General features: G+C 44.7%; 1 protein-coding gene across 1 annotated transcript in view; it reads left to right on the top strand.

Moving 5' to 3' along the window:
- Positions 1-17,785, top strand: part of LOC144108530 (uncharacterized) — a 155,273-nt gene extending 137,488 nt beyond the window's left edge. Inside the window, exons 11-18 of the mRNA XM_077641744.1 lie at positions 544-760; positions 1,888-2,074; positions 8,108-8,230; positions 8,922-9,016; positions 14,387-14,405; positions 15,248-15,317; positions 15,565-16,282; positions 17,096-17,785. Of these exons, the coding sequence (XP_077497870.1) occupies positions 544-760; positions 1,888-2,074; positions 8,108-8,230; positions 8,922-9,016; positions 14,387-14,405; positions 15,248-15,317; positions 15,565-16,282; positions 17,096-17,605 (1,939 nt within the window). The 3' untranslated portion in view covers positions 17,606-17,785. The remainder of the gene's footprint in view (positions 1-543; positions 761-1,887; positions 2,075-8,107; positions 8,231-8,921; positions 9,017-14,386; positions 14,406-15,247; positions 15,318-15,564; positions 16,283-17,095) is intronic.
- The last annotated feature ends 207 nt before the right edge of the window (positions 17,786-17,992 follow it).

The following is a 17,992-nucleotide window of genomic DNA, read 5'->3' as shown; positions in this document are numbered from 1 at the left end:
CGAAAGGGATAGCACTCGGACGCAGCTGCATGAAGGTTGCAGAAACGTGGAAAAAACGTGCAACGCGTCTCAGGGTTGTCTTGGCTAAAACAGAGGAGCTGTACAATAGTTGCCAGACAATTTTTTATATGTAGTTGATTTTAGACAAGTTTTGAAATCAGGTGGTGGACTTTTTGGTTGAAAAAATTGACGTTAATCCTGAAAGGGGGCGTGGCCGCTCACTACTTGGTTTCGGAAAAAGCGTTTTTCGGCCGTAAATATGGCTTTCTGAGGAAAGTGCGATCATGGAACATGTGTAGAAAGAATTGAACTTCTAAAATTCCAAAAGAAGAAAAAAAGGTTTTTTTTTTTAATTTTACCTTACCCTGTGCCCTTAAGGCGAAAGGGTGGTCACAGCTGGTGCAGGAAAAGAATTAGTGTGGAATCAATGTGTAAAATCAATGAGAGAAGCCTTTCTTCTGCACGGGGCGAAGGCTGATGACGACAGTATGATAATAATGATTACAAAGTGACAACGCACGCACTTTTTCATTCGACGCGCAGGCTGGTTTCGGTGGTGGAAAGGTTCACCTCCAAAGTGGTTCTGGGACCAGGTGGCCTCATCATCGAAAACGAAAATCTCGTGGTCAAGGCCGTGGCCTGGTCTCCCAAGCTTATTTTGCACGGCCAGGACTTTCTGAGCTTCTTTCTTCGGTCAAACGGAGACCACTACCTTCACGATGACTTCTCAGGTGACGGAGACGAGCAGGACGATGGAGACGTGAGTGAAATCGGTGCGTGTTTGTGTGCGCACGTGCTTTTGTTGAGCTTAAACGCATCTGCAGTGTGTAAAAGTTCAGTCAAGGCAGTGTGCACGAAAAACAACCCAATGCAGCCAAGTGAAAGTGCCATGGTATGGCAGAAAGGTTGTGTGGTTTAAAATCTGGAGACTACATTGAATCAGAGCTCTATGCCGCCTTCTTTTACTGACGTAGAAGGCATGAAAATAGCTGGGTGTCTTTCATGGGCCCCTCTCCTAAGAATTAACTGAATTGCAGTTTTCTATTTTCGATGTATTTTCTTGCTGAAAGTTTCTGGCCCAGACGAATACTGAAGTTTCCTCGAACTGACAACGCAATGCGCGTATACAGCGACCGCGTTACTTGTCCGCCTTTGGCTCCTTGTCCCCACTCGTCGTTTCCTTATTAGGGGCGTCAGTGGCGTGCATTCTTTGACAGTTTATTCGGCGCTTCTATGAGCGGCTCTTTGGAGCTAGCAACTCTTTCGAAATCGTTTAGTACTCTCTACTCCATCCTTTCACTGTTTCACTAGACAAATCGCGTTAGAAATTTTGACAAGCTAGACTATCTCCAGCAGTCATACTATTCCGCAGTCTATAGCATATAGTCGTTTTTTTCTTCCCAGTCAAAGCAATATTCCTATTTGAACCCAAACACGAGCAATGTCACACCCAATAAATTACACTAATCCTAATCTGCGGATGATCTAGCTAGAATGCACCATATTTAGTCGCATGATCCATGGCTATGTGAGAAGGGTGGGTCACTTTTCGTGACTTATACGACATGTGTGCTACGCCGAATAAGCCTGGAATTGTACATTACGCCTTTGACACCTGACTAAGCTCATTGTATTTATAAGCCCCTGCATTTTCACTCTGCCACTCTCTCTGCCCTCCCATTCACCTGTCCCAGTGTGGTATAACAGGCCAGAGGAGTGTACCTCCTGCACACCAATGCACCCTTCCTGGCATTAAACCTTTCTCGGTCGGAGAGGGCTGTGCAGCTGTGTGTCACTTTCCCCGTGAGCGAGAAATAAGGCAAGGAGCTCTTGTTCTCTCTCCCTCTACCTCTCTGACCGTGTCCCTCTATCCACGATATTTTGCAGAACATTGTGATCACCATCCCGTTCGAGGCGCTCTCCAGGGCGATCAACAGCTCACTCGTGGCTGCGGGCGAGCCCTACCGTCCCTTCCACGAGGTGGAGAAAGGCCCGCGAATAGCATTTGTCTCGTACCGGAACGACAAGTTCTTCCGGCCGGTTCGCCCCACCCTCACTTCCCTGATCAGCGCAGGTAAGCAATACGCGACATAACTTCTTGAAAAGCTGACCTTCAAAATACAGCCATCATCCGTGGGCCCATTGGGAGGATAGGGTCTATTTGCGCCATTTTTGAGGAACAGTGTATGGCATTACCTATATTCGCGTGGGATATGAGCTATGAGCCGCTGCTGAGGGGTTCAGTGTGTGATGATGGTTTTGAATTGACCTGCGGAGAGTGTGAATTTTGATTTCATGTAGGAACGTGCTCTGGCGTCACTGAGCAGCAGTTTAAGTCCAAAAAGCTTGCTAAGAAGTCTTGGAAGTGTGAAGTTTGTAAAACAGGAAACACCAGGAGTCCACATACGAGGACATCCGATAGTGAAGTGGTGGCTAAACTTGTAGAGATGGACCGGAAATTAAACACGCTGCTTGAATTACCGACCAAGGTAAACGGCATAGAAGAGTCTATCCAGCTACTCTCAGACCGCTTTGATGCCATACAGCAACGTCAGGACCGCCAAGAAAAAGAACTCAAAGATATTAGGCGCAAAGTCGAGAGCATTGAGAAATCCGGAGCCACTAAGCAGCTAGTGCAGCTTGAGACAGACATAGATGCACTTGGGTGGCGTAGCAGAAGCCTCAACATCGAGATCCACGGTGTTGCTGAAACGAAGGGCGAAGATCTTTTTGAGAAAGTGAATGACCTGGCGAAAGAACTAAACCTAAATGTTCTAACTAGAGAGGACGTGGTAGCACTCCACAGACTGCCAGCAAAACCCGGAAACACGCCAGGGATTATAATGCGCTGTGCTCGCCAACTACTTAAGAATGCTTTCATGGCTAAAAGGAAAGCTTTGAATGGACCTGACGAGAAGCGGTACATCTGTGAAAATATGACGTCTCGGTCTAAGAAGCTGCTTACATTCGCTAAAGAATGGGCGAAAGGAGCAGACTACAAATTTGTGTGGCACACAGGCGGCAAGGTTCTCGTGCGCAGGGCTCCAGGTGAAACAGCCACAGTGATCAAATGTGAAAGTGACCTAGACGCTCTACATTCGTAGACGTCCTTTCCACTTTGTAGCTTTTTGAAACTTTCTCTCCTTATGGAGAGCTTGCAATCTATACCAAAAGAACAATGGTTCACTCTTCATAACTTGGGTTCAAAACGACTGAGCTGTGTTCATATGAATGTCCAGTCACTCAATAAGAAAATTCCAGAGTTGGAGGCCTACTTTGCTGGCATAAACATACACTGTGATGTTATTATGTTTAGTGAGACATGGTATAATGAAGATTCTGAGGTATTTAGATTGCCCAATAAAAACACATTTTATTTGAAAATGACATCAAGACGTGGCGGAGGTGTTGCAATGTTGATAGATGACTCTATGAAAACTGATTTGTTATCTGATTTCTGTTCCGTGACCGATGACTACGAAATGCTCTGTGTTGAAGCCAATTGTTTACTTTTTGCTGCATGTTATCGGCCCCCTGATGGAGACCATAGTGCATTCTTCAATTTTCTTGAGAAATTTTTCGTCTTTGCAAGTCAGAATAGGCAGAGAGTTATAATTGGCGGCGATTTCAACATTGATATCAAAGGTGCTACTCGCAAATCAATAGACTTTGAAAGACTACTTGCATCCTATGAATACGCGAATGTTATAAAATCTGAAACAAGCATAACTTCCACGTCAGCTACTTTACTTGACCTTTTTATCACGAACTACGATCTGCCATGTGTGTCCAGTGCCGTACTAAGCTGCTGTATAGGTGATCATATGCCAATATGTATGTCCGTTAAAGCACCCGAAAGAGCACCGAATACGAAGAAAGCATGTATAAACTTGCAAAGCATCACTGAAAACTCTCTAGAGGCTTTCCGCATCGACATACAAGGTACTTGCTGGGATACCGTGTTTTTACAACATACAGCACAGGAGGCTTATGATACCTTCATAAGTCACTTTGTGACAGTATACAAGAAATACTTTGTCTCTAAAGAGCAAAAAATAAATAAAAAGATTCGGAAGCCTTGGGTAACCAATGAGCTTTTAAGGAAAATTAGAAAACGAGACAGGTTGTATGCGAAATTTCTAAAAACTCGAGAACCCTCACATCTCAAATTGTTTAAGACCTTCAGAAATAAGTTAACTAAAGAGTTAAGAATAGCAAGAGACGCGTATTATATTCAGGAATTTGTATCCTGTGCCGGACAGACGAATAAACTGTGGAACAAGGTAAATGCTCTTACAGGACGGAAACAGAAGGGAGAACAACCACAAGAGATTTCGTTAAATGGACGCTTAGTGAGAGACCGGGAGCTTGCTGATGCATTTAATCAGTACTTTGTAACTAAAGATACTGATCAAAATGCTGGTCCTAGCAATGACCTCACTGCACCTAGAAACAATAATTCCATTTTTTCGCGCCAACTGAGAGTTATGAGGTGTGCTCCATTTATCTCAACCTTAAAAATGCACGCAGCTGCAACATAGACGACCTACAGATACGGCCTGTTAAATATGCCATACATGAACTCGCCCCTATACTGGTGTACATTTATAACATGTGTATCTCTTGCGGGGTTTTTCCCGACAGAATGAAAACCGCAAGAGTAATTCCTATTTTTAAAAAAGGCGACAAACAGAATATAAAAAATTACCGTCCAATATCGATTCTCCCCATTTCTTCTAAAGGTTTTGAGAAAATTATCCTCAATAGGCTGTCTTCATTTTGCAGTAAACACCAGCTTATAACCGAAGCACAGTATGGATTTCAGAAAAAGAAGTCCACAGAACTAGCGCTTTTAGATCAGAAAGAGCACATATTAAGAAACTTTGAAAACAAGCTTTTAACTCTCGGTATATTTGTTGATTACACTCAGGCGTTTGACCATATCAACCACAATATTCTCCTCAATAAACTAGAATGGTATGGCGTAAGGGGCACACCACTCGCTTTATTATCTTCCTACCTCAAAAACAGGCACCAATGTGTCTCATTAAGCGAATTCAAATCGCAAACCAAGGGCATAATCTCAGGTGTACCACAGGGAAGTATTCTCGGGCCGCTACTTTTTAACATTTATGTTAATGATATAGTATCGATTTATCAAGAAGCAAAATTTATAATGTACGCAGATGACACGAGTATTTTTTTATCGTCCTGCAATTACACAGACTTAATAAGAATGGCAAATGAACTTCTCGGGAGACTTTCGATTTGGTCGAAAAAAAATTGCCTACAGGTTAATTGCAGTAAAACAAAAGCAGTAATTTTCCGAACTCAAGGAAAAGAAATCCCACAGTACCATAATATAATGTTCGAGTCTATGCAAATTTAGGTTGTTAACTCAATTAAAATTCTTGGTGTAACCTTCTCCAGCAGCCTACAATAGGACGAGCATGCAGATTCAGTCCTCAGGAAGCTAAGCAGTACGGTTGGCATGCTAAGTCGCAATCGACACATTTTTCCTACTTTTGTTAAAATACTTTTGTATAATGCCTTGTTTGCCTCGCACATTAATTATGGTCATTTAGTATGGGGTACAACGACACAATCAAATCTTAATAATATATTAATCATCCAGAAAAGGGCTCTACGTATTATTGCCAATGTATCCTTTACGGAACACACTGAACCACTCTTCGAGAAGTATAATATAAGAAAGATTCACGACATTTACACATACAGACTTCTGCGGGATTTTTACTATAGCAGCAGGAAACATAATTTTACGTTAGTGAAGATCGCGAACATGCATCAGAATGTACCTGCCTACACTACACGCCGCACAGAAATATGGAATGTTTCGAGATACATAACTAACTATAGCAAACAGATGCTTGAGAATAATTTACCAAGGTTGTTGAATTCCCTAATTGAAATGGGTATCGACATTCTAAGCATGAACCCGTCAAAGTTTAAAGCCTTCATGCGTTCCTATACTGCATAAAATGTAATATATTTTTGTCTTTATTATTTCTTTAATACTTCTGTCTCTCCTTCATACATATTTGTGAATGTTTCTATGTTTTGTTTTGGGCTTTCTTTATTCACTTCTTGTGTTCTGATGAGCTGACTGCCACCGCTGCTCTGCCAAGTGTACACCAGGATGCAGGACCGGTCAAGCCTCCAGGAGGCTTTTTGCCTGCCATCCTCGACATTATATCTGTATGGTGTAATGTTGGAATAAATATTTGAAAATTTGAAAAAACTGTCCTTGGCAGCTTAATTGGCCTTCATGACTGGATTATCATCTCATTTCCTACAGTGATTTGGCAGCGTTTCTGGTTCTGCGGCCTGGAGGTTTGAACGATTTGCTAAGTTAAACCAAATGCGGCGACTGTGCGCTAGCACAATCACACCTTCGCTGACACACTACACCAGCGACATCTCACGGATAAGGTGGCTTTTCACTGTCTGCTGCAATCTGAACACGTGAACAGAACTTGCGTGATGTCAATGCTCTCCTTTCCTCTTAGCGTGACGCAGTTTTCCTCCGTTCCACTCTGATGTAGCGACCATGTGACCAGTTTCATCTCGGCAGTAACAAGTGCGTCATGATTTCCTTCTTTCCACATTGATGCAGTCTCCGCGATGCCTTACTGGTAATGGCGCTCTGCTGCTGACCCGAAAGACGAGGCTTCGGTTCCTGTCGCGGCGGTCGCATTTCGGCAGAGGCGAAATGCTAGAGGCCCCTGTACTGTGTGATGTAATTGCACGTTAAAGATCCCCGGGCGGTCGAAATTTCTGGAGCCCTCCACTACGGTGTTCCTCTTAGCCCGAATCACATTGGGACATAAAACCCCATCAACCAAACCTGCTTTCAGCTGCTAAAAACTGTTTTCCTCCTTTCCACTTGCCCACCCGCCACGGTGGGCAGATGGTACCTGCCCACCGGACTGTGGGCAGCCTGCCATCTTCAAGCTTCAACCGCAAACAAGATGACTTTTTCGCTATAGCAAGGCATCTAATGCTTGCGAACAAAAAAAAAACGAATGTTTAAAGCTTAAACTAGTATTGGACGGTAACCGTCTGAGATTATTTTGGCTTGTGTGGAGTCGCTCAAAATGTCAATCACTGCAACCTGATTCCTAGCACTCCGACAGGAGTTGATGGCTTAGTCCTCAAAGAGCAGCTATATTATAAATCGATGTCGGGGAAAAGATAAATCTACTGATACGCATGCGCATTGCTATTAGCACGCGAAGCACTCTACGCTTTCTCACAATTCGTTGGCTGCAGAGTGACAGCAATAGCCGGCACCAGCAAAACAGGGGCGAATCCTCTGTGCTATTCGCACCTTAGAACGGTGCGTGATTTCTTGGCACTTCTGCTCTTCTGTCCTGAACAATCGCGGTGACTGTATCGACGGACGCGAGGGAGCAGCACACTGCCCTTACGTGAGGGATGATTTGGCAGCGATGATTCAAGATGGAGCTTCGAAATGAACACCGCCAGGAAACCGGAACATCCACCATGCTAGGGCCGATAAGCCTAGCGCCCAATACCGCTTCAATGGCCTGCAGCCACTCGGTCGGTCTGTTTCTTTCTTACTTCGCGGATGCTACCAACGCAATTTTTTTATTGTTGAAAGCCATGTGCCACGTGGTGGCAGCCATGGGAACTGCACCCTTGTCCCCAATTCCTGGTAATAAGGCAGTGAATCGTGGAACTGAGTATGAATTGTCTGGTTTGATCCAGCCGGCTGTATAGTGCCAAAGTGAGGCGAGAAAGCGACCAATGCTTGGCATGTTAACTCACATGAGCAGCGCATAAAATATTAGCTTGCCTCATGTGAAGTCGGGGCAGAGAGTACCAAGAAAACGAAAACGTTCTCGGCGGCTGCCAAGAACCAAGCGGAGTGAAGAGCGTCGGAATTGTGCAAGCAGAAAGTGTCCGTGCTTTACGCGAAGCAGGAGCCATGGGACATCACTAGGTGTAAAGGGTTTGTCCTGCGGTGAACTCAACCCTTGTGCTAGCTGATGACGAATATACAAGGTTACTGACACGTACTGACTTGAGCTAATATGCAGACCATTCTTTCTTCCAAACGCAGGTCAAGTCGTCCTGTCAGCAAAAATTGGCGACAGCAAGATCGAGAACTTGACTAATCCTTTGGTGTATTCGTACCCGACCTACAGCGCTAAAAAATACGTCTGTGCCTTCTGGGACGACCACAGTGAGTGCCTACAGCCCGATTTATTTGAGCTTTTGATTGGTTCTTGGTCTGCCTGAAACAATTAGAACACACTTTCAGATTTGCTCATATGGCTAAGAAATTTTAGATGTTTGCGGAGAGAGATCATGCCGAACTGGAGTTCGACGTCATTATTTGAGCTGAAAATCTATGGACCTTGGGCACGGCTCGCTACCACCATGCGTTGCACCTCAGTTACAAATATTTCATGGCAATCGGTCTTTGGGGATGGCGTGCTCAAATATTCATGCGCAAAACTAGACTACGTGGGACGCCATAGCAGCGGGCGCGGGATTTAATTCGACAACACGGGTTTCATTAGAGCACATCATGGAGCCATTTTTACACATCTGCTCAATCAAAGTGCGACCACCCGTAGTCGGGATTCGAACCCACGACTTCGGCCCGAGCAGCCGAACGCGACTGCGAGTACGCCAGGGCAGCGGCTACATTTAGTGTTCCTTTAGGACGCTAACAGCGTTGTGTTTCTGAATCACGTGCAGCGCTAATTGCACCAATCTTGATGCCACATATATTGCGAATTCTGAGAAATGACAACTATAATTTTAGCTGGCCGTATTGCTATTTCGCCACTACTTTTTCAGAAAACGGTAGTTTGGGAAAAAGTATTCTTACTTTATGAAGCTTGCTCAAAACTTTCCTCTTGTTTCAGGAAAAGAATGGTCCACCGCCGGTGTTACGACCAACAGGTCTGGAAACGTCACCGTGTGCAGCTCGACTCACATGACTGCGTTTTCTTTACTGCTGGTGAGACTTCACTTTGCGAACCGCAAATCGACCACGTCTGTTTTTTTTTCCTTGTTTACTCTTCGTTGCCAGCATAAGCCACACTAAGAAGACACCGTACAAAAGCGCCGTTGGAGAACGCCGTAGAAAGAAAGTTTCACGCAAGAAGCTTTGCAGTTTTCACCTTCAAGTCTCCGGACATTAAATTAGCTGTCTGAAAGTAAATTTACCTTGGAAGAGTCGCATTGGCTCCCTTGTCATGAAGAAAAAAGGTCGATTTTGATCAAAAGTTCTTTGATTGCCGAGATTTTAGTCTAGCCTCGAGGGGGGCGGGCACGGAGTCTTGATACTCTCAAGATCTGCTGAGTCCGGAAGGAATGCTAATGCTAAGCTTACCGAAGTTTTGTGGTTGCTATAGGTGTTTAATGGTGCCCACTATTAAGGTCTGCGAACTCCCAATTAAGGGTGTCATGGCTTACCACACACACAAAAAAAAAACAATCAGAAGCTAGGTTTCAAGTGAAAAGAAACTTAATATTCGTTTCAGGCTACCAACATTTGTCGCAGTTCACGTACTGTGGCGCGTGAAAAAAAAATTAGCGGCGACTGGTCCGACGGAACCTCGCCGCGCGGCGCTGCCTTTCGCGAGCGTGCCGATAGCGACAGTGCCGAGCCATTACCGTGTTTGCAGCACAGAGGTGGCTGCAGGAAGCAGCCTTTGTCCCGCGTGCCGCTTCCCAAGCGTCGGAGTGCCACTGTGCTGATTCCGGCTTTGGCCGGCTGTGCGTCTGTTGAACCCTTCTTAGACTGAAAGATGGGAGCGCTAGGCCACTCTGTTACCCTAGTGATCGTAAACCACAGTGCCGCGCGTTGCCATGTCACCGCTCCTGTGATCTGTCACTTGCGCTAATCTTTTAGAGTGATAGCTCAACTAGATGCAAAAGTTGATCTCCGGGATGCGCTTAAGTTTAAGCTCGGTGTGACGTTGCAAAGCCCAAGTAACCACCGATATCCCCTGGGCGGCCGATGGATGTCCGTTTCATATTTTCCGGACGCCGGCTGAACATCTCAAACAGCCGGTGGACGTCCGTCGGCCGTCCGATAGGAGTCCGAAGGTATACGTTTTGTCGTCAGACGTCCATTTCAGGACGTCCGTTGCCGGATTTTTTTCGGATATTTGCATGTATGGTGCATGCATGATTTGTTCGCTCCTGCGAGGCAATAAAATGGAAAACTATTATTTATATAGCAGGTATATATTATTGTCTCCTTGATGTACTACTGTGGACAAAAGTTTGCGAGACGCGAGTTGTAGGAAAAACGTTTATTGCAGGTCCGCCTCGCTACCCAGTCGCCTGATATTGTGAAGAGAGGAAGAAGCATTTAGGCCTTTAATGCCTTCGTACAATGACATGTCACTGGGTAGCGAGGTGGAGCTACAATAAACGTATTTCCTAGAACTCGCGTCCCGGAAACTTTTGTGCCCAGTAGTAGATAAGCAGAGGAATGGGTTATATTCATTAATATAAGAAATGTGACTTCAAATCTGACAAGCCTAGAACGCACATCCATAGCCTTCCCACAAACAGGATTTCGGAAAAGACAAAGCAACAAATATCAGTCTTGCGAAATTTATATAAAAATGCAGTAAGTAAACACCTGTAATCAATTAAGAGAGGTGTTCCGGAAAATTAATTAAAATTAAAATTTAAGTGTATACCTTTAATATTATGGCTTTTCCTTTAACTGTTTTTGCCATAACTAGAGAATGACATTGCTATACCACATAACACCGAAGAAGGCTGAATGGCACTTCGTGTCCATAATGTCGGCTGTTTCGAATCCAGTGTGCCAGGAGTACTAATGCATTTATGGTTTCAATAAGTCCCTGAGCATACCCAGTAACAGTGTTAACTTCAAGTCGCCGCAGAAAAACAGATCATATAGGAAAGAGTAAATATTACTCTTTTTTTTTTCAAATCATAACACCTGACATAAAATGTACAGATGAATGAGGTACAAAACTAATTGTGAAACTGATTATAATAACAATATTTTGAGCAAAAAGTGCACCTAAATCAGATTACCTAGAGCAATGGTATAAAATGACTGGCACAGAATATCACACATTTTTTGCGTCAAGAATGCGATGTTCGCGGGTAACAAAGGACACCCAACTGTTATCAAAACAGTGATGCGACATAAGAGCAAAACTTTACGGGTTTTTTTCGTTAATTTGCAAAGGTCCCTTTCAGCAGTAACTACTCTTTTCTTCTAACAACGAGGGAAAAATCAACCAAAACCCATTTCCACTAAAAGCAATTAGTGCAATGACAGTTCTCACCTTTCCACAGCATAATTGGCAATGTACCTATACTTTAATTGGACGGTGTTACATTTACAGCCAATAATTCACGGCCATAAGGCACTGACCTGCTGGTCACTGTATGCGACTGTGCAGAGAAAGCCGCAAAACTTGTGTTGCGAACCTCTGCAAACCACGCGTGCACGCTATGTTGTGCCTTTCGCGCATTGGCCCTCTTCATTAGAAAAATGATACTGACAATGCCTTAAAAATCGACGCGCGAAAATACTGTCCCACAACTGCAGGGGAGTTGGAATTAGCAAAGCGAGTTGAGGGCTTCCGCAGCTCTGTGTAGTCTGCCGAAATCATGAGAACAGCACATTTGGGGAAGCCGTAGCCTCGTGCTTTCAACCCCCACCCTGTTACGAACGAATGCTATATGATCCTGCTCCATTGCGCAAAAGTAATTTTCAAGCAATGTGCCTCTCACCTTCGAAGGCGATCACCTACTACAATCACACTAAGCCTTCTCTCATCCAAACTCGGTGCCGTACGGCATTCCAGCGTTCCAGAAAAGCTTCAGGCGCTTCCTGCATCTTTCGAATAGCTCAAGTGACACACCACTTTCGTCCGCAGACCAAACAAAACAACGCTTTTTTAATAACAAAACTCTAAAGCAGCACCACGCTACACAACAAACTGACAACAGCACCGCACTGTTGACGGCAGGATTGGACTGGAGTGACCGCAAACCGACATTCATGACATTGATGACAGCAGTATCTGGCCGGAGCTTTGAATTTACGAATGCTTTTATGGCAAAGTTTAATGAACAAAGTGGACACGATGTTGGACAATTCGAATCATTTGTAAAGGTTTTCTAAACATAGAATGTTACTGAGCTGCTTTAAAATTGTGCAGCACCTGCTTCTGCCCTTAAATTATTTTGGGTCATTGGCGGCCGTTGCACTGCAAAGAAGGACTGCGGAATTGCTCCAATTTACGAATTTCTTCCAGTCAAACCCAGCAGCAGAAGCAAATAATTTCATAAAAGTAGGTATTCTGTTTGAATTGATGCGAATTTGAGCCAACTTGCCCATAAAATTCACAAAATTTATTTCCGTGATAAGTCTTTCTCGATAAACAAAAAGAACTTCAGAATATGTATACAGGAAATGTGCGAATTTTCTGTGCGAAAAATAAAATTGTCCGTACTCGTGTAATGGGCAAATACTCAGCCGCACATACCTCGGACGAACGCTTTGTGTCTCATGCGGATATACAAAAGTGACCATTGTTCGTTCGTCAGATGAATGTACGGATATGGATATTCGAAACTGTATTTATTTCGCACGTCCGACGGACGTCCAATCTAGGCATATGACGTTAGGATCTAGCTCGGACGTCTGATGGATATCTGGTTGCTTGAGAGCAGCTTAGCAACAGGTTCTGGCCCAGGCCAACCCCGAAATTTGACCTGTCTGATTCGTACCAAAATCTCTGTTCAAACATCACTGACCATGCTCGACACAATGGCGTCTTCCAAATTTGGCCCTGTCATTTTCAAAATTTCGCCCTGGCCACCACCGAAATTAACTTTGGCCGATTTGTACCAAAACAGATTTCCAAGCCTCACTGACGGTGCCCGACACGATGGCTACCTCCCAATTTGGCACGGATCATTTCATTTCTAAAATTTCACCCGGGCCACCATCAAAATTTGGCCATGGCCGATTTGTACCAAAATGTCCAGTCATAATTGAGCCTGCTCAACACGATGGCCACCCCCAAATTTGGTCCGGCTCATTTCCGAAAATTTTTCAAGAGCCACACCCCAAATTTGAGATTGGCCCATTTGGAACAAAAACGAAGTCCAGCCATAATTGAGTGTGGCCGACACGATGACTACCTACAAATTTGGCCCTGGCCATTGCTGAAATTTGCCCTTGGCGATTTGTGAATGCTCTCGCACTATAATAGGTTTAGCCAAGTTAAAACCTCATGGTGTACTGTCTTCCAAAGGTACACCATGGTGGCTTGCCCTTTGACTTTTGACCTTTGACATTTCACCTTAAGTAGTTTACTCGAGGGTGTGTACTGCCAGGTCACGTGACGTGACGTCAACATATGACGCATTTATAAAGGCCGCGTAGCCGTGCTTGCTTCATTAGCCATTGAAGAAGAGGAGTCCGAACTGTCTTTGTAGCCATTCCAGAGCTATCGCTAAACCTTTGGGTACAACCATGGTTAAACCCCGCCTAACTTTTTTAACCCGACGCTACACACAGGTGGGTTTGTGCGTCTGTTTTTTTCTTAATTATAGTACATCACCGCCACCGCCTTCAATCACTGATTTTTGTATCTATTTTTTTTCTGGATGCGTCAATTTTTTATCACTGCTTTCCGTGGACTCCTCTTTGCCGCCCGCATGTCCCCGGCCGCCGGCCTATCGTAATTATTTTCGCTCAAAATTTTACGTTGCGCTTTCCCGTGCCCTAATATTGGGAGAGGATTAAAGAAACGCTAGTTGCATAGTTCTCGCTGCACTTAATCCTATTTATTACTGCTTTTGTTGCTCACTCTTTTACAGTTTTCAATGCCAACTTAGCTGCGGGACATTGCAATAAGAAGGAAAGAGAACAAGTGGCTTCTATCACAAGCACATGAAGAGTGTTTCCATACGGGATGTCTGCAGCCTTACAAAAAATGCGGACGGTGTGTCTGAAAATTCTTCAATCTCGGCCGGAAGTTTGTTTTATTAGTTGGCTGTACGCCGGAAGATTGGTTGGTTTAAAACTTGGATGCGACAAAAAAGTTTATTAATTTTCCCAGTTATGTGAACGCGTTGTCGTTCTGGTAACAGTCTGAATTTAGGCGTCTGTTTATTCCAAGCTTACCCTGAAAGCGCATATATAGATATTTTGAGCGTTCAAAATGACGGTATAGCTTTAAAGGATCAAGGTCTATACCTTTTTTAACCAGCGAACGACGCCAGCCACAAGAATTATATGAAAACTTAGAAGCTTTCCTTCGAATACGTTCCAGCTTATTGATGATTGCCTGAGCGTGGGAATCCCATACCACAGAGGCGTATTCAAGGACCGGGTGAGCGAAGCTGTTATAGGGTAGTAGTTCAACGTCTGGGGGGAAAGCAGCAACTCTTTCATTGATTTTCACATTTATATTTCTTCAGTGCAGGAGGTGTGATCATCCAATTTAAGATTCAAGGTGGTTATGATGACCAAGTATTTTTAACTACCAACTAATGATAGACGGCTGGCATTAAATGAATACGGAATTAGTAACCTCTGCAAGCTTCGTGTTACTGTGTTACAGTTTTCTTTATGTTCATCCTCGTCTGCAAGGTTTCACAACACGCACCTATTTTTGATAGCGCGATATTTAGGAACACTTCGTCATCGGGGTTACAAATCTTGTGCCATACCACGCAGTTGTTGTGGAATAGCCATATCTTAAGATGCTCGCTGGAAAATATCTCCAATAAAAACCATAAATAACAAGGGCCAGAGCTCCTACTCTTATGAAATTCTAAATTTAACAGGCGCAGAATTTGAGCATGCATTGCTTATTACTTACACTGTGAAAACGAAAAGAGAGGTGCACTTCTATTGAGGCAGCAACGTGTCATTGTTCAATATGAGGCATAGTGCCAAACACAGTCGACTGCTTTACGGAAGTCTAAAAAAATGTCGGTTCTGCTCTGAGCAGCAGTGGGTGCTGCAAAACTATTTTTTAGAGAGGAGCTATTCCTGTCGATAATCCCTTACGCAAGGCACACTGTGTGTAATAGATTAGGATATTTATCTTCTAACGTCTCGGAGACGTGTCTAAAAACAGTGAGTTCAAATATTTTGTAAAAAGTGCATGACAACGCGATTTATGTTATGCGTTGATATTCTTTATTCTTCTGTTTTATTTTGTTGCAGGGATTCCAGCTGCCGTAGTTGGAACTTGCCTTGCTATAGATCTGGAGCTTTACAGATGTCGAGATGACCAGTGAGTAGCCTTTCATCAAATGAATCTTTGAAATTGGAGATGCATTTGCCTGAAATCAATTTCTGCACACAGGTTCAGTGAAGCTCCCGTTACTGGTTAAAACACGTATAGCTTATGCTTGCGCTTACTGATAGAAATTTATAAGAGGCGGGACACCGATTGCTAAAATTTCATTTCTCAATATTTCTGATCCCGTCATGTGCAAGCGCAATACTGAGTCAGTGCGTCCTTGTGCTTTCTTTTACAGTTGCGTGCTATTCTCTCGAAACCCATTCATCTACTACCTCGCGTTACTGGGAATCCCTTGCTTCATCCTCTTCTTGAACCTTGTCGTCTTCATCATGGTGACGCGGGTCCTATTCAAACAGCGCATGGCTGGAGCTACCAAGTCCGTCAACCACACGTCCGAATCCAGGTCAGGGATGACAGACCAGGTTCCAGTCACCGCGGACCAAGTGCGCGGTGCATTCGCTGTCATGACTCTGCTAGGTGTCACGTGGATATTCGGCGTGTTCGCCGTGGGCGAAGCCAGGACCGTGTTCCAGTACGTGTTCTGCGCTTGCAACTCAATGCAGGGCTTTCTCATCTTTGTAGTGCGAGTATTTCAACGCCCCGAAGCCCGCGCCGCGTGGTTACAGCTTGTTACCACAGATGCCTTCAAGAAGCACCGCGGAAGCGAACCGCCAAAGGGGTCCTGGTGCGCAAACTCGAACGCCAAGCAGAACAGCCAGTCGTCAGCGGTGCAAGTCACGTGCACCACCACTGACGGCACGAGCACTGTGGTCTTTAACAGCAACATATTGAGCAAAGGAAGAGGTGGTGGTACCGGGGCTACAGCTGTTGTCGAGGGCTGCCCCACTAAACAATCCCGCTTCTCAGGAGTCGGAAGCCTGCTGTGCAGCCGGCAGAAGGACGGGAAGAAAAGCAATGCTGGAGGACAGTACAGGAAAGAGAAGTCGTCAAAGGTAGTAGTGCTGTTGGGAATTAAATTTCAAAAGCTAAACTTTACTCTCGCGCCAGGTTTTCCAGGTATTATGTGTGCTTCATGAACCGTACCAGCGTGACTTCAGCTGTTATTAACCACTGCAGAAACTTCGTATGGCGATAGTCCGTTTCGTATTTGGTCAGAAAACTTGTACTGATTATTGATCACAGATTGGACGCCAGAACCACATGAGGACATAGAATGAAACGTATTTTATGTATATTTATCACTTTGATTGAAGCCATTCTTCTATTTCTTACGTCCCGTAGTTATAGTTGAATTAGTGCACATGGTTGCCAAAACGGCCGTGTCTGGAACAAGGCAGAAAGGCTCAAGAGGATAATTACAGAGGAAAAGGGGGCACATCTATCCCTGAACCTTAATTTACATCCAGACTGCAGCTGGAACCTTAGTCGAACATGAAAGGTATTAGTATACACGCCGCCACCTGTTGAGATATGTGTGCATTAGGTAAGGTCAGCCTCTGCTGTAAGTCTTAATAGCTTGCAGTTTTGGGGCCATAAATCCCCATGCCGCTTTAGGGAACACACACCCTATACCTGTTATTTTTCAGCATGCTGTACTCTCGAATATTTGCTAAGCTGAGCGAAAAGTAATTTTAAATTTTTTTCAATGAAGTTTCTGCATGAATTAAACGTGGAACACAGGTTCCTCATATGTTTTGGTCAGCCCTGAACTTGCGCGGTTCCATATGGCATAAATTCCCAGTGAAGTCGAAGCATTGTTTTTAACTCTTAATTACAAATGTGGCACTGTCATTTCTTCTACACAGGCGATCGCCGAACGAAAGGAGGCTAAGGATAACCACGCGCAGTTTTACTCCTGTGAAGAACAAGCTTCAGCTCTCGTCCCTAACCTTTACGCTGGCCAGCAACAGCAACTGATGAACAATTCCCCGAGCGCATGCGACCCACTGAAATATATCGATGACTACTCGCGCAGCTCGGCAACGCTCTGCTTCAATAGCAACCAAAAGACGCACAGCCTCTTCGCCTACGTCGGCATCGAGACAGTGCCCATACGAATCAACGGCGTCGTCCACTCGCCAGTGGAGGAGCAGAAGGCCGAGTCATTCACCACGTTCCAAAGGCCGTCGCCAGTGCCCAGCATACCCGAGATTACAGACCTACCACAGTCGTGGAACACGTCGGTTACGGCAGTGACGGAACCGCACAACGTAATCGTTTCAGGTCAAGAGCCGATCCCGAGCAGTACTTTGAAGAGTACCTCGGAGACGTCCTTTCTTATGGCAAATGAAGCTAGCAGGATGGCCGTGTCCTGATGAATCCGACGTCACTAGACACGTTGACCGCTATCAACATTTTCTTCGAACATCCGCCGGTTTCAAGACAGAGTGCCAGTTAGCCTTCACCGGCTCCTTCAGAGACGTCCGATGCTTTTGTTCGAAAATTCGGTGTAGGCGGAGGCAGTACTCCAACTCTGCATGTTGCGAAAAAAACACTCAAAGAATGGTAATGACTGTGTAACGCGATTTTCAGCGATAGCTCTTTAGGCGTTTAGTTTTGGGGACATATTCCTGGCGCACTGGTGATGCACCCCTGCCATGTGATGCTCCCCTGCACTGGCAGGCGACTGCTCCAAACAGAGCCACCCGTAGGCTTATGCGACCGAGGTTGACCATGAGATAAGGTCAGGTGTCATGAATGAA

The sequence above is a fragment of the Amblyomma americanum genome, chromosome 10 (assembly GCF_052857255.1).
Source record: "Amblyomma americanum isolate KBUSLIRL-KWMA chromosome 10, ASM5285725v1, whole genome shotgun sequence".
NCBI lineage: Eukaryota > Metazoa > Arthropoda > Arachnida > Ixodida > Ixodidae > Amblyomma > Amblyomma americanum.
This window is presented reverse-complemented; position numbering and strand designations above follow the sequence as displayed.